The sequence below is a fragment of the Galeopterus variegatus genome, unplaced genomic scaffold, assembly GCF_000696425.1.
Source record: "Galeopterus variegatus unplaced genomic scaffold, G_variegatus-3.0.2 Scaffold3855, whole genome shotgun sequence".
NCBI lineage: Eukaryota > Metazoa > Chordata > Mammalia > Dermoptera > Cynocephalidae > Galeopterus > Galeopterus variegatus.
In genome coordinates this window covers 119,841-133,569 of record NW_007729966.1, presented here as the reverse complement: position 1 = coordinate 133,569, position 13,729 = coordinate 119,841, and the positions used below count along the sequence as shown (strand labels likewise).

Below are 13,729 nucleotides of genomic sequence, written 5' to 3'. Positions count from 1 at the left end.
CAATTCACGATCAATATAAAGAAATAGTATACAGGTATCCTTGAATTCACGGTGCTGCAGTGGTATTACATTCTTACTCATTGTTACTGTTTACTGTGTTTGCTAAAGAGCTCAACTTCTAAAACAAGTATTTAACAGTTTAATTATAATCCTTTGCTATTCAGTTCTCACATAAAGTTTTAGGATTATATGAATAAGAACAATCCAGAGAATGTTGCCATTTTTCATTTTTACAACCTGACCAGTGATTAAATGCAGATGACTTGCTGCTTTATCTACCTTCTATTCCTTCTGCACTGACTGACAAGGTCTTGGAACACCTAGGATTTTGGACTTAACATGTCCAAACATTACACAGTGCCAGTCCAACATCTTTTAATTCTTAGATTAAAAAGACCAATACATTCTTCTCATCCCATTCTTTTCACATACTCTGGGAACAACTTGCCTTTAAGTCAGGGTCAGATCTGTGACCCTTTTTATATCTACCAGTTAAAGCAAACTCTCGCTGGCTTACAGCTGCATATGTAAAACAGTCTGTTTCACAAGCATCTCACTTTTTCCTGAATGAAAACATGAGCTCATGAGATTATCTTCTCTTTTTTTTTAGAATCTGAATAGCACCAGCTGCTTTGCAGCCTTGGTTTATTTTTGAGTAAAGAAGAGAACAAGGATAAACTGGTAAAAGAAGAGTAGGAAGGAAGGGAGAGAGATTATCTTCTAAAGGATGGCAGGAACTTGAAGTTGTACCTCAGTTTATTCACCAGCATTTCCCTGAAGTGATCTCCCATAAGGAAATAGAAGACAGGGTTGACGACACTGTTCAGAAAGGCCAAAGGCCTAGTCACAACGTACAAGGAGCTGATGACAACCTGAGTGCACAGGGACTGCGTCCGGCTTCCCAGGCGTGAAGCGATCCTCACATTCCGCATGATGTGGTAGGGCGTAAAAAGCACAGAGAAGATCACCACCGCCATGATGACCAAGTTGAGAGGCTTCTCAAGGGGCAGAGCAGTAGTGACCTGCCTGCTTCTCTGCTTTAGAATGACAGCTATCTTGTAATAAAAGAAGCACATCACAAAAAGAGGAATGAGGAATCCCAACAAGGTTAGACACATGCTGTAAATGAAGTTGTATTCAGGGTCCCCAGAACTTGCAAAATCATTACAGGTAGTGCCATTGTCAACTACCACAGGATTTATAAGATGAAGTATGGGCAGTAGCTCTAAGGTTACTAGAACCCAAATGGCCAAAGAGATTAAAACAGCAGACTCTTTCCTTTGCAGCAGGTGTTCCCGGAAAGGATACTTCATGAGCAAGTATCGGTCAATGCTGATAAAAGTGAGGAAAAGAATGCTGGTGTAGAGATTGGCATGGAGCACGTATCGGTTGCTTATGCAAAGCGCGTCTCCATATACCCAGTTTTCATTGGCATAACTTCTCATCAGCATGGGAAGGGTGCACAAAAAAGCTAAGTCAGAAATAGAAAGGTTAAAGAGATAAATGTTACTGCTATTCCAGTTCTTCAGACAAAAGAGGTAGCCAAAAACAACAGTGGTATTCCCAAGGAGTCCCACAATGAACTCAATTCCATAAAAGATGGAAAGGTAATACTTTTCCAGGGCATCCTCCGCTGCCAGCCAGGCTTTGCAAGTTGCATTCCATGCCTAAAGAAGAAAGAAAAAATATAAGGATGAAACACTGGACTGTAAATTGTGCAGAACATAGTAAAACAAAGTAACACATGAAAGGTGAACTATGGAGAGTAGGTTTTATTAGTAAAGGATGCATACATACATGTACACATACACACATACACATACACACATATACATATACGTACAAGTATACACATATATGTCACTAATATTTTATTTCAACAAATATTTATTGAGTAACTTTCAACTATGTGTGCTAGGCATTGGGGATAACAGCAGTGAGTAAAACATAGTTCTTAATCTCAAACAATTTATACTTTCTTGGGAAGAATCAGGAAATAAACAAATAAATGGTGCCATATAAAGATAAGTGCTGTGAATAAAAACAAGGAAGGGTAAAAATGTTAGAGAGTTTTAGAATGAAGGATGGCAGTGAGCTATTTTTTATGTATTGTGATAAGGGAGATGTTTTTCTATGAGATAACATTTAAGAGGAACCTAAACAGAGAAAGCAAAAGAGTCATACGTGTATCTGGAGGAAGAGTGTTCCAGACATACGGAAGAGCATGTGCAAAGGCCCTGAGGTGGAAACACACACAGAGGGCTTGGCAAACAGCAAAGAGGCTGAGGGAACTTGCAGCAAAGTAAGTAAAAGGAGAGCCTAATTCACTTTTTGTGTCTCCAGAACCTGCCATGGTCCTAAGCACATTCTAATTTTTCAACAAATTCTGCTAAGTTAAACTGAATTGAACCATAACATAGAAGAGGAAATAGGGATTGTTAGAACTCCAGTTTCACTATTTTAATAGCTCTTACTTGTTTCCATATTGCTAAAAAATTATTCTTATTTTATTAAATTGATAAAATAAACTCCAGTTTTAAAACATAATTTTTTAAAATTTAAAATATAAAACTAAAAATCTTAGTAGTAATAACAGTGGCCACTATTTATTGAAAGCTTATTGTGTACTATAGTACAATTAGATTCCAACAAATGAATTGGGGGGTAGAAGAAGGCAACAATATCCAGATCATAGGCACTGCTGAGGCCATCCATATAGTAAAAGACCCTCATCTACTACCTTCTGAATAAGGGCTGTGAAAATAAGCCATTGATCCATTCAAACACCAGGTCTCTTGCTAACTTGCCATTTTCTTTCATGTAGTGAAGCCAGATTGTGGTTAGAAAAGGCATTTTAAGGACATGCATTATCTGAAAAGTGTACTGGATCACCATTGTTAAATATGAAATCTTACTTATTCTAGTGAGGAAAAAGCAAGTTTGAAAATAAAATTTTATAAAAATCTTCTTGTCATATAGGCTCCTGAGTATTGGTTGCAATCAAATGATTCTTTCAACATAGTATTTTGGTAAATAGAGCAAAATAAGAACAAACACACCTAAACTGCTTTTTCCGGGATCCATGCAAACGATCTGGAAAACTCATATATACTTTTGTCAAATTCAGGTTGTGTGCTTCAGTTAAAAATTGCTGGTATTGTGAGTGTTTTCTTTATGAAAATAAGTCATGGAATTGTAGGTATAAGTTCAATATTTTGATGAGTTATTTTTAATCACTCACTTTAAAACGTCCTAAATTCCTCTGAGCCTCTCAAGTCTTTGCATGGCAACCTGCCACTAAGTCTAAGTCAAGATAAAGCTACATGGAAACTTCCACAGGCAGCAGAGACGTGAGTGCTGCTGAAGAAACAAGCAGACTGGTTTCCCGCTGTCTTTGAGGTTATGTGTTCCTGCTCTCTCACATTGCCAGCCATTTATTACATTTCTCCACTTCATATTTTTCCATCTTTTCAAACCTCTTCTACTTATTCTGCCCTACTCATCATGAGCAGATTGTTTTGTCTCTTAGTTCACTGAGATAGAGACCGTTTTGTTGGGCTTACTCCAGATCCAACTCATTCCCAAATTCTCAAGATTCCTATGCTGTCCATTTTCTCCACTTTTCTATCTCTTCAGTCTTCTTCACCATCTCGACTGCATTTTTCCCATTGGCATTTAAACACACTTGTCAGTTTAAGAAATAAGGAGCAGATATAAACAAATCTCCTTGGTTTCACATGTTCCTCCTCTTCATAGCTTGATTGCTGAAAAGAGTTGTCTCACTAAGTGTTTTGACATCTTGACACCCCTTCCCTTTTAACCAACTCTGGCTTGGCTTTTGACCCACCACTCCACCAAAATAGCTTCCACATTGCTCAATCCAGTAGTCATTTTTCACTAGTCTTATTTGACTTCTCAGCTGCTTTTCATATCATGGCTTTTGGAAACACTCTTCTTTTGCCTTCTTTGACCTGACAATATTCTGTTTTTTCTTCTTTCATTTATTTTATTTTAATTTATCAGTATACAATGTAGTTGATTTTCATGTCCCTTTACCAATTTCTTTTTCCCCCCTCCCTCTCTCCACTCTCCCCAATCAACATCATATCTGCTCACTGTTGACTTGTCTTAACAAGTTCAAGGAATTGTTGTGATTGCTGGTGGCCTTCTTCCCCGCCACCCCCCGCCACCATTTGTTTGCATATTTATTTATTTGTTTATTTATTTATTTATTTTTAGCTCCCACAAATAAGTGAGAACATGTGGTATTTCTCTTTCTGTGCCTGACTTATTTCACGTAATATAATTTTTTCCAAATCCATCCATGTTGCTGCGAATGGTAGTATTTCATTCTTTTTTATAACAGAGTAGTATTCCATTGTGTAGATATGCCACATTTTATTTATCCACTCATCCAATGATGGACATTTGGGCTGGTTCCAACTCTTGAATATTGTAAATAGTGCTGCAGTAAACATTGGAATACAAGTATGCCTTCAACATGATGATTTCCATTCCTCTGGGTATATTCCTAGCAGTGGAATAGGTGGGTCATATGGTAGATCTATCTGTAATTGTTTGAGGAACCTCCATACCATTTTCCATAAAGACTGCACCATTTTACAGTCCCACCAACAGTGTATGAGGGTTCCTTTTTCTCCACAACCTCTCCTGTGTTCTTTGCAGGCTTTTATTGTGGCTCAAGAACTAAATGTTGAGTTTCTCAAGGCTGAGCTCCTTCCTTTCCTGGACTCTCTCTCAATGATCTCATCCATTTTTGAGCTCTGATGACCATCTGTATATCAACAACTCCCAGATTCCAGCCCAGCTCAGACCTGTCTTGTAAGCTATAGTTCTTTATACTTTTTGCCATTGATTGATTTCTCACAGGTACCTCTGTCGGCAGAAGTACTAAACTCTCCAATTTCCTTACCAACCCTGAAGCACTTCCCCCATCTCAGTAAATGTCTCTACCATCTATTCAGTGCTCACCTCAGAAATCTAAGCAATATCCTTGCAGTCATGCATAATTTAACTCCAATAATGAACACACTTGTTATTCATTATAGACAATAAGTCCTGTTTACTGTAATGTCTGGATGGATATTTCTCAAATCCATCGCTATTGTTCCATATCCTTCATTACCATCATCTCTGTCTTGGACTAGGTCATATCCGCCTATCGTCTCCTCACATCTTTTTTGGCCCTCATTCAATCCATCTTTGCCACTACGGTCAAACAATCTAGAAAAACTACCACCTAAAATCTAATCATATGGCTCACTTTATCAAAACCCTTAAAGGACTTTCCACTGTCCAAGGACTAAAGTCCAAAATCCTTAATGGGGACTTCATGCCTGCATGATCTGGCCCCTATATGCCACATCAACCTCAGTTAGCATTGCTCTCTTTCCTGCTCATCTTTCTTTTTGTTCTTTTAATGCACAGAACCTTCCTAATACACAGTCTCCTCTGTATAAGTCACCTTTCACTTCTGTTTTCCTCTTGTGTTGCCTGACCCGTTATATACTTTGTTTTATATGTATACTTCTTTCTGTCCTCAGTTCAAGGGGAGGTTTCTCAAGATAGTCTCTGTGACTCACCAGTCTAAACTCTGTCCTCTCATTTTATGCTCTCATTGTATACTGAACTAATTCACAGCATTTCTCACAACTTTGTCACACTCTCTGTTTATTTTCTACATCTGGCACAGTGACTAGCAGATAGCAGGTGATCTGTAAATGCTTGTTGAGAGAAGAGATGAATATAACACCTGACTGTTTACAAAGCACTTTTACAAATGTTTTCTCCAAAGTAAGATAAGTAGTAAGTTCACCAAATTAAGGCCATTGCTCTATTTCACCATAAAAGCTGACACTATACATAATGTGATAGGTATTTAAATTTGGCAATTATAGTAGCAATGGCTGTGATTTAGAAATACATTTGTGTAAGGTAAAATTTATTATCTATCTTGTAGGATCACTTTTAAAAATTAAGGCATTTAATTAATAATTTATACCTAAAATTAATAAGAATAAGAAGTCTAGAAAGTACGAAAATATTAAGACTTTTATCCCTAGCGATGAGTTTCTGGACAGTTTTTATTGTGTCCTTTCTCCTTTTGTTTTACCTGGATTTTATTTATGTCTTCCCCCACCGCAATCAGCATATATTTGATAATATTAAAATTTTCTAATCCCTAGAAATATAGAAAAAAAGACAATAGACGTTAAAAAATTAGCAGACTATTTTTTAGGTAATGGTCATTTTTCACTATGATTCTTAATTCTATTCTGAGAAGTTTTCAATGCCACACCTTCTGGAAGCTCTCTCTTCCTGTCTTCTATGACATGACAATCTCCTTGTTTCCCTTTGCTATGGTTTGAATGTGTTCCTCAGAGTTCATGTGCTGAATACTTAATTGCCAATGTAGCAGTGTTATGAGGAGAGGCCTCATGTGCATCACCTCCTGTACACGTCAGTCTCGCAAAGAAATGCACACACACACACAATACCGGGTCACAGTTCGGTCAGATTTAACCATTAAACATCACTTTTTTCATTGCATCTCTATATTTGCTGTTTGCCTTGTCCTGGTTTAGAGGGAGGTTAAAGCCAAGGCTTCTCTCTCACCATCAATAATTGGTACTGTTTGACTGCTTAGCCAAACAAGAGTGTTTCTTATTTAAAGGAATTCCACCCAAAAGTCCCACAAAAATCATCCACTCATCTTTGGAAATTTGTTACAGGAATGTCATGTCTATGTGTCTCCTCAGATCCAAGAAATATTACTTCTTTAAATTATTTTTAAAATCAGCCTCTGAAGTCAAACTGAAGAAGAGGATGATGTAAGGCAAGAGGGAAAAAAGAAGTGAGGAATAGAAAGGGCATCAAAGATCACTGCCCACAAGGAGCCATTAAGATCACCATGGAGGCACGATTAAAAAGGGAAAACAGAAAAAGCTTAAAGTCACATAACAACATAACAAACACAAGGGCATTAGCCTGGAGGACAAAGCGCAGCACTCAATGAGTGCTGCATATTCAACGGCAGAAGCCGGTAGATCTGGGCCTGGCCCGGCTGTAGCTGGTTCTCCTGTGATTTCAGCTCCATTTCCTGCGTAACACCCACTCATACACCTCATCTTCCCACCATACTGAAGTACGTGTCTGTGCCTCCCACCTTCCTCTCCCCATGCCCTCTCGCTCCCTCCCCCTGATAACGCAGATCCTTCTGCCTGGACTTCCCTATATTGTCCTGTGTGCCCAGAAGACTTCTATTCAACTGTGCAAGTATTTCCTTTCTGATGAAGCCTTCTCTAACTAATGTGGGCTCAGTCAATAACTCTTTTCTCAAAGTCTCCATAGCAATTTATGCATGGCTATCAATGCTGACATTTCAACAGTATGTTATCATTGGTTACGGGTTGCTATTCCCCAAACCTCTATGCTCCTCTTTTTTTCCCGGGAATTCTTTCACTCCTATTATGGGAGTGATCATTTACGAACTGATGCTGACTCACAGACATGCAACTCTGGCCAAGACCTCTCTCCTGAGGTCTGCTGTACACAGACTTACTGAACATTTCATCATGGACAGTTCACTTGCAGATTTCACTATCTAACATGATCCTATTTATGTATTTATTGGTAGTTTATTTTCTGTCTCCCCAACACCTTCCTTCATGGAGTAGATAGCTACTACTTAGGAGACGGTCTGGCCTATAGTCAACACTCAACACATATTTTTAAAGTATTTACCCCAACGCAAACTCATTATCTTTCCTGTGAAGTTTGTACAATCTCCTTAGCTCCCTACTTTGATTAATAACATAACCATATACCAGTCACTCAAAGCTGGAGCTATTTTAAATAACTTTCAATTTTACTCTTAATATGCAATTGGAGGATAAGGGTTTCTTAACATTCTTTTCCTGTTTCCACAACCGCTGCCACAATCCAGGCACTCATCATCCCCTAAAATATGACAGTTGTCTCTTAATTGCTCTCCTTTCCTGCAGTCTTAACCCTTTCCAGGTCACCCACAGTACAGTTTCAGAGTGTTATTTTTGAATCACAAATCAGGGCATAGGATTCCATTACTTTAAACTTACTTATGTGATTGCTTTTTGCTTATAGGACTAGGTTCTAAAATCCCTAGATACTGTGTTTGAAAATGTTAGCTGTAGTTACTTCTCCTGTTTCATTCAATTGCCAGTTACTAACTTTCCTTTAGAGGTGCAACCTAGACAACATATACTGCATGAAACCTTTTCCAAAATCTGTGTTTCAGGTAGGAAGGAACACTCCCTCTTTGGTGTCCCACTGGGCCTCACGCACGCATCTGCTGCAGCCACTACATGTCTTTATTTACGTGTCCATCCCCCTGATAGGCTGAAAACTCCTTGACAGCCAAGACTGTGTGAATTCATTTCTATGTCTCCAGGAATGTGGTGTCAGATATGGGGGGTGCTCGTTATAAGTTTACTGTATAAATGAATGAATAAAATAGAAAACAACAACAACAACAACAACAACAACAACAAAAACACATGGGCCTTTAAGAGGTGATTGCCTTCATGAACAGATTCATGCCGTTATTGCGGAAGTTCGTTCTCCCAGGAGGGAGGGAGTTCTCAAGAGAATGGGTTATTAGAAAAGTGAGTTCAGTTTGTTCTTGCAATCTCATTCACCCATGCTCTCTTGCCTTCCAGCTTTTGCCACATTATGTATAAAAGCCCTTGTCAGAATCTGCCCCCATTCCCTTGGACTTCTCAGCCTCCAGAACTGGGATGCAAATAAATTTATTTCCTTTGTAAATTACCCAGTCTTGGGTATTCTGTTATAGGAACAGAAAGCTAAGACACCCTCTTTTCTCCACTAGCAGACTCTTTTGTGACCTAATTCTTCTTTGCCCAAGTGTTAAATGTTGGGAGTTCCTGAGGGATCTGTTCTGGATCTTTTATTTTGGGGATATGCCAAACTTGCACACTCTGAAATGAAAATTAGGACAATAGGTCATTTCCTTGAAACAAAAAATTCATTTCATTTTGAACTTCCTCGTTTTCTGATCATAGCACTTATCTTTCTGTTTCGTAAGTACTGACTTTCATCAGTAGCTTATGTATCTTATGTGCAGCAGAAAGGCTTGATTGCCATGAAAGGAAAATATAGACATAAAGACTTGTGAAACCAGAAGCCAGGTTACCAATGATTGCCACTTGAATAAGTTAGGGGCCACAAGGAAGTCATGGAGAATTCTCCTGCTTTACAGTAGTCCAGAGTATAGGGAATTGAGGGAGGGAGTAGGGATAAAGAATACTAGGGATGGAATAAGGAAAATGAATGACCAAATAGTGAACTTTTTAACTTTTTTCTGCTTCTTGTAGAGTGGTAGCATTATTCTTAAAAAAAATAAATAAATAAAATTAAATAATGTATATCTGAGGTCGGGCAAAGGGCATAAAGAAATATCATGATTTGTAAGAATGAATATGCTATAATAAATAAAAATTTAAGATAAAAAATATGTACAAAATACACGTTAATTGGGAAACTCAGAAAAATGCAAATAAGAAAAAATAAAAAATAGAAATCATCTGTAAAGTATCCACTCCTAATATTTGGATGACTTTCTACACTTTAATATTTATTTGAATTTATATTAAAAAAATTTAATTATGCTTTTTATGATGTTTTATAATCTGCTTATTTGATACATTTGTTTCATTCTTAAAAAATAATTTTTTGTAATTCCATAATATTACTAAATTGTGGTTTTATGAAGGTAGGCTATCTAGTGTTTGCAGACCAGCTTAACTTTAGCAGGATCCACAATACTGGGAATATCTTCCAAACTGAATGATACTTCTAGCTGAATGTGTTTTTAGGGTGGTTATTGTACTTCTACAAATTGGTGAAGTAAATAAAACCAATCTTTAAAATAAAATTCCCAATTGAAGGGGAAATTCCCTCATGAAAAGTAAATATTCTCTTTCCCACTGTGTGGGGGTTGTATAGCAATAAATAGGTTAGAGCTGATTTCGGTAAATTATTTTTGACAGGTGTTTGTGTGTTTATTTCATATATTAGCAATTAAAGCAAAATGTTTAGTTCCAGTATGAAAATGTATCTAAACCTGCTAAATTATTAACCTAGAAGTTATATCTAATTTACTCACATAAGCAGATCAGTAAGTAATATTCATTTTCAGTTTGGAAGTAATGTTTCTTTTACTTTAAATGTATTCAGCCTTTTAAAAGTGTACATTTTTAAAACATTTAAAAAAATGTTTAAAAATATATTTGATAGTTTCTCAGCTTTTAAATTGTTTTTTCTTCATAATCATCACCATTAAACAAAGAACAGGGGTGAAAGTTTAATTGTTAATTGCTACATTAAGGCAAAGTCACATTGTAACTTAAAGATTGTTTTTAACAAATAAATTGCTTTTTTCATTACTAAACAATTTGAATGAAAGTATATATTCATGCTGATGAGATACAATAATTTAATATTGATGATTCATTTTTACATGTTACATAATTACATCAGAATCTAAGGTATTAAACAGTGATAATATGATATCACATCGTATGTTTATTAATTTCTTTAGGAATACTTCCCAAATGATGTAAAATTTCTGGTAAAATAGCAATGGTTTCTGAAATTTTCCATTTTTCCCTAGTGAATTATATTCTTGAACAATGTCATTTTTAAGCACATAAATGCTACATTTACTTTTTAAAATGCCTTAAAATTCCTTCTAATATATTATTTTCTAAACATGAAAATATTGTGACAAATTGTTTCAAATGATTTAGAAACTTAAAATTTTTTCATAAATGGTTGTAATTATTTACCTACATCCAATTACTATTTTTGTTGAAACATAAGTTACTGAGACATTAGCAAATATAACAAATCCCTTTAAATAAAGTAAATTTAGCATTTGACAACTAAAACAAGACTTTGTATTTGGTAGAAAATAAATGCAAAGGAAAAAATTATGACTTCTTTTAGTTTCTTTCGCTGTTTTACATTCACTTATGAACAGTCCATTTAAACATTATTTAAAATCTTAATTGCTCAGAAGTCACTTTAAAAAGAAGCTCCCAGCAGAAGGCTGGCATTCCTTCCCATACCTGAGAAACATGCGTTAACAGTATAGCTCACCATTCTGTTGGAAGGCCTGATCCCTTGACAGAAAACTCTGCCAGCAACTGGAGACAGCTTCTGACCCAGCGCTGTGCTGCTAGTCGTGCTTAGTGCAGTCTGATTTACATATTATGCAGCCAAGATGAATAATTTAGAAGTCCAGGAATAACTCAGTCAAACCTCCAAATCAGAGATGTTCACGTACAGGAACTTCTTCAAAGTGTAGACATAAAATAAATGACTCATTTTACAGAAAACATATCAAATAAACAGATTTTGAAAAGACTGCTGTTGAAATTATTCTACCCACTACCAAACAACAGAGAAGCATTCCTTATTTTCATATTTAGACAATAAGAAACTGTTTACAAGGAACTGTCAGCACTTTCTGTGTTGGGTATGGTTGCTTCTTCTGCTTTTTCTTCACTTTTCAATTTCACAATTTCTGGTGAATTCTATAGTGGGTATATAATAGCTAAACTGCTGTTATCAACAATTTTGAGGGAAGTATAAGACTGAAATTTTGGAGGGAAATCTAGATGTATGCTTTGTCAGTATACTAGCAAAGGGATGCTAGAGCTTTACGTTGTCTCCATTTTATTTTCTATGATTAAAATCAAGAGTCACATAAAAAATTCATCAGGTGGCTAGGGATTAGGAAGAAGGGTGCTGTCTAAATAAAATAATCTCAATAGATGGCAATTTACCCCAGTCAATGCTCTGAATAACACCTGGAAGCACATTACCACCATTTCAGACTGGAAGCACACGTGGCCTTTTCTATGGATTATATCAGATTTACATTCAAGTGAAAACTCAATCTGGTTGGTGTGTAGCATTAAGATTATGCTGAGTAAGTCCCTGACTATACAAGCAGTAGGAATTCAATTTGAATGTCACGTGAGTTGAATGCTGAGATAGCAATGGCAGGCAGAAGCTCTGTTACAGTCATTGTCCCAACCAAGCATTTCCTCTTCCCCAATATCTGACAGCCTAAAACTCAGAAACTTCAATATATATGTATACACACACACACACACACACACACAAATACACATTATACTCATGTGTTGATAGATAATATACTTAAAGTTATATACATGTATGAAATATAAATTTATTTATAAATGTATAAACATTTGTATATAAAATATGTATATTGACATGAAAAAATATCTCTGAAATTTGATGAATTCTTATGATATCTCAGGTATTGCACTAAACACCTTTATACATTGAGTGCTTATAATAATCCCTGTGAGGTTGTTGTTATTTTAAATTTTTTTCGTTTTACAGATTAAAATACTGAGGCTCAGAGAGGTTAATTAACTTTCCCAAGGTCACATAATCAATAAGGACAAGAATGGAGTTTAAGCCTGTATATCTTGATTCTAGAAGCACCTGCTCTGATTCTCGATGGCTGCAAGATTGAATGACAATACCCTTGATGTACACAGTAAGCCCAAGAATTAATGACAGGTATTTTTTCAGAAATGCAGCTCTTTTCTACTTTTAGAAAGAAGAAAAACTAAAAGATTTTTGTCTATAATTTTAAAAGGGCAAAAAGCATTTGAATAACCAGTGCCAGTTTTGTTAATTTTAGACATAAACTAACATGGACCCCCTCCAAGCCACAAAGGCACATGGATATATTTCACAGGTTTCTGAGAACATTCAGATGGAAGACAAGAGTGATTCACTCTTTGTGGAGTGGTGGCATCTCCACAGAACTTCCTCTGTCTTCTCCCCCTTCCTGACTACCACCTCTCTCTGCACTGCTAAGAAAAAAACTCCTTTTCACAAACAAAAACGCCTCCTTTTTCACAGTACGAGCACCCTAGACTGTGGCCTCGTAGCCTTGCTTTTGTTCCAAGTCTTACTTCACCAAGAATCCCATTGCTTCAGAATGCCCACAAATGAGCACTCTGGGACAGACAATAAAAGATCTCCGAGTACTTCTGTAGTTTTTTATATCACGAAACTTTATGCAGGTTTATAGAAAGATAACTGCACAGAGGCAAGGCCAGATTTGCAGTGCCATGGCCTGCTATCTGTGCAGTCCCAAAGCTCTCGCTCTCAAAATGGTCACACATTTGATTTAATGCTATAATGTCACATTCTTCATTGACATTCTTAATACTTTTTTAACAAGGGAACCCATATTTTCCTTTTTCACTGACCCGTGCAAATTATGTAGCCAATTCTGCCTGTGAAAGTTCAAATCTCCTAGAACATGATTTCTATTCGACACGTACAATTTTGATGGGGCAAAGATTTTTTATTTCGGTTTGGACTTTTTATTTTAGAAACAGTATGACATATTGAAATTCACTGGTAGAAGAGTGATGAAAGTTTGAAAGGCAGTAAATTTTGCATTATAATTTGCTATATAAGAAGCGGTATTAAAAAACACAACTACTGCCTTCTTTCAAATCTTGACTTCACCACTAGAGCTTTCAGTTTTCTTATCTGTAAAGGAGAAATAATAAAAGTGCCCGTCTCAGGGAGTTAAGTATATAGTCGAAGTACATAATACATACATATACCATATAGTATGGGGTACATATTT

General features: G+C 36.4%; 1 protein-coding gene across 1 annotated transcript; it reads right to left on the bottom strand.

Annotated features, from left to right (window-relative positions):
* Positions 1-713: 713 nt before the first annotated feature.
* Positions 714-11,242, bottom strand: SUCNR1 (succinate receptor 1). The gene is made up of 2 exons (XM_008586165.1): positions 11,179-11,242; positions 714-1,667 (listed from the first exon to the last, which is right to left on the bottom strand). The coding sequence occupies exons 1-2, from the start codon at positions 11,179-11,181 to the stop codon at positions 714-716; spliced, it is 957 nt and encodes a 318-aa protein (XP_008584387.1). The 5' UTR covers positions 11,182-11,242.
* Positions 11,243-13,729: the final 2,487 nt, after the last annotated feature.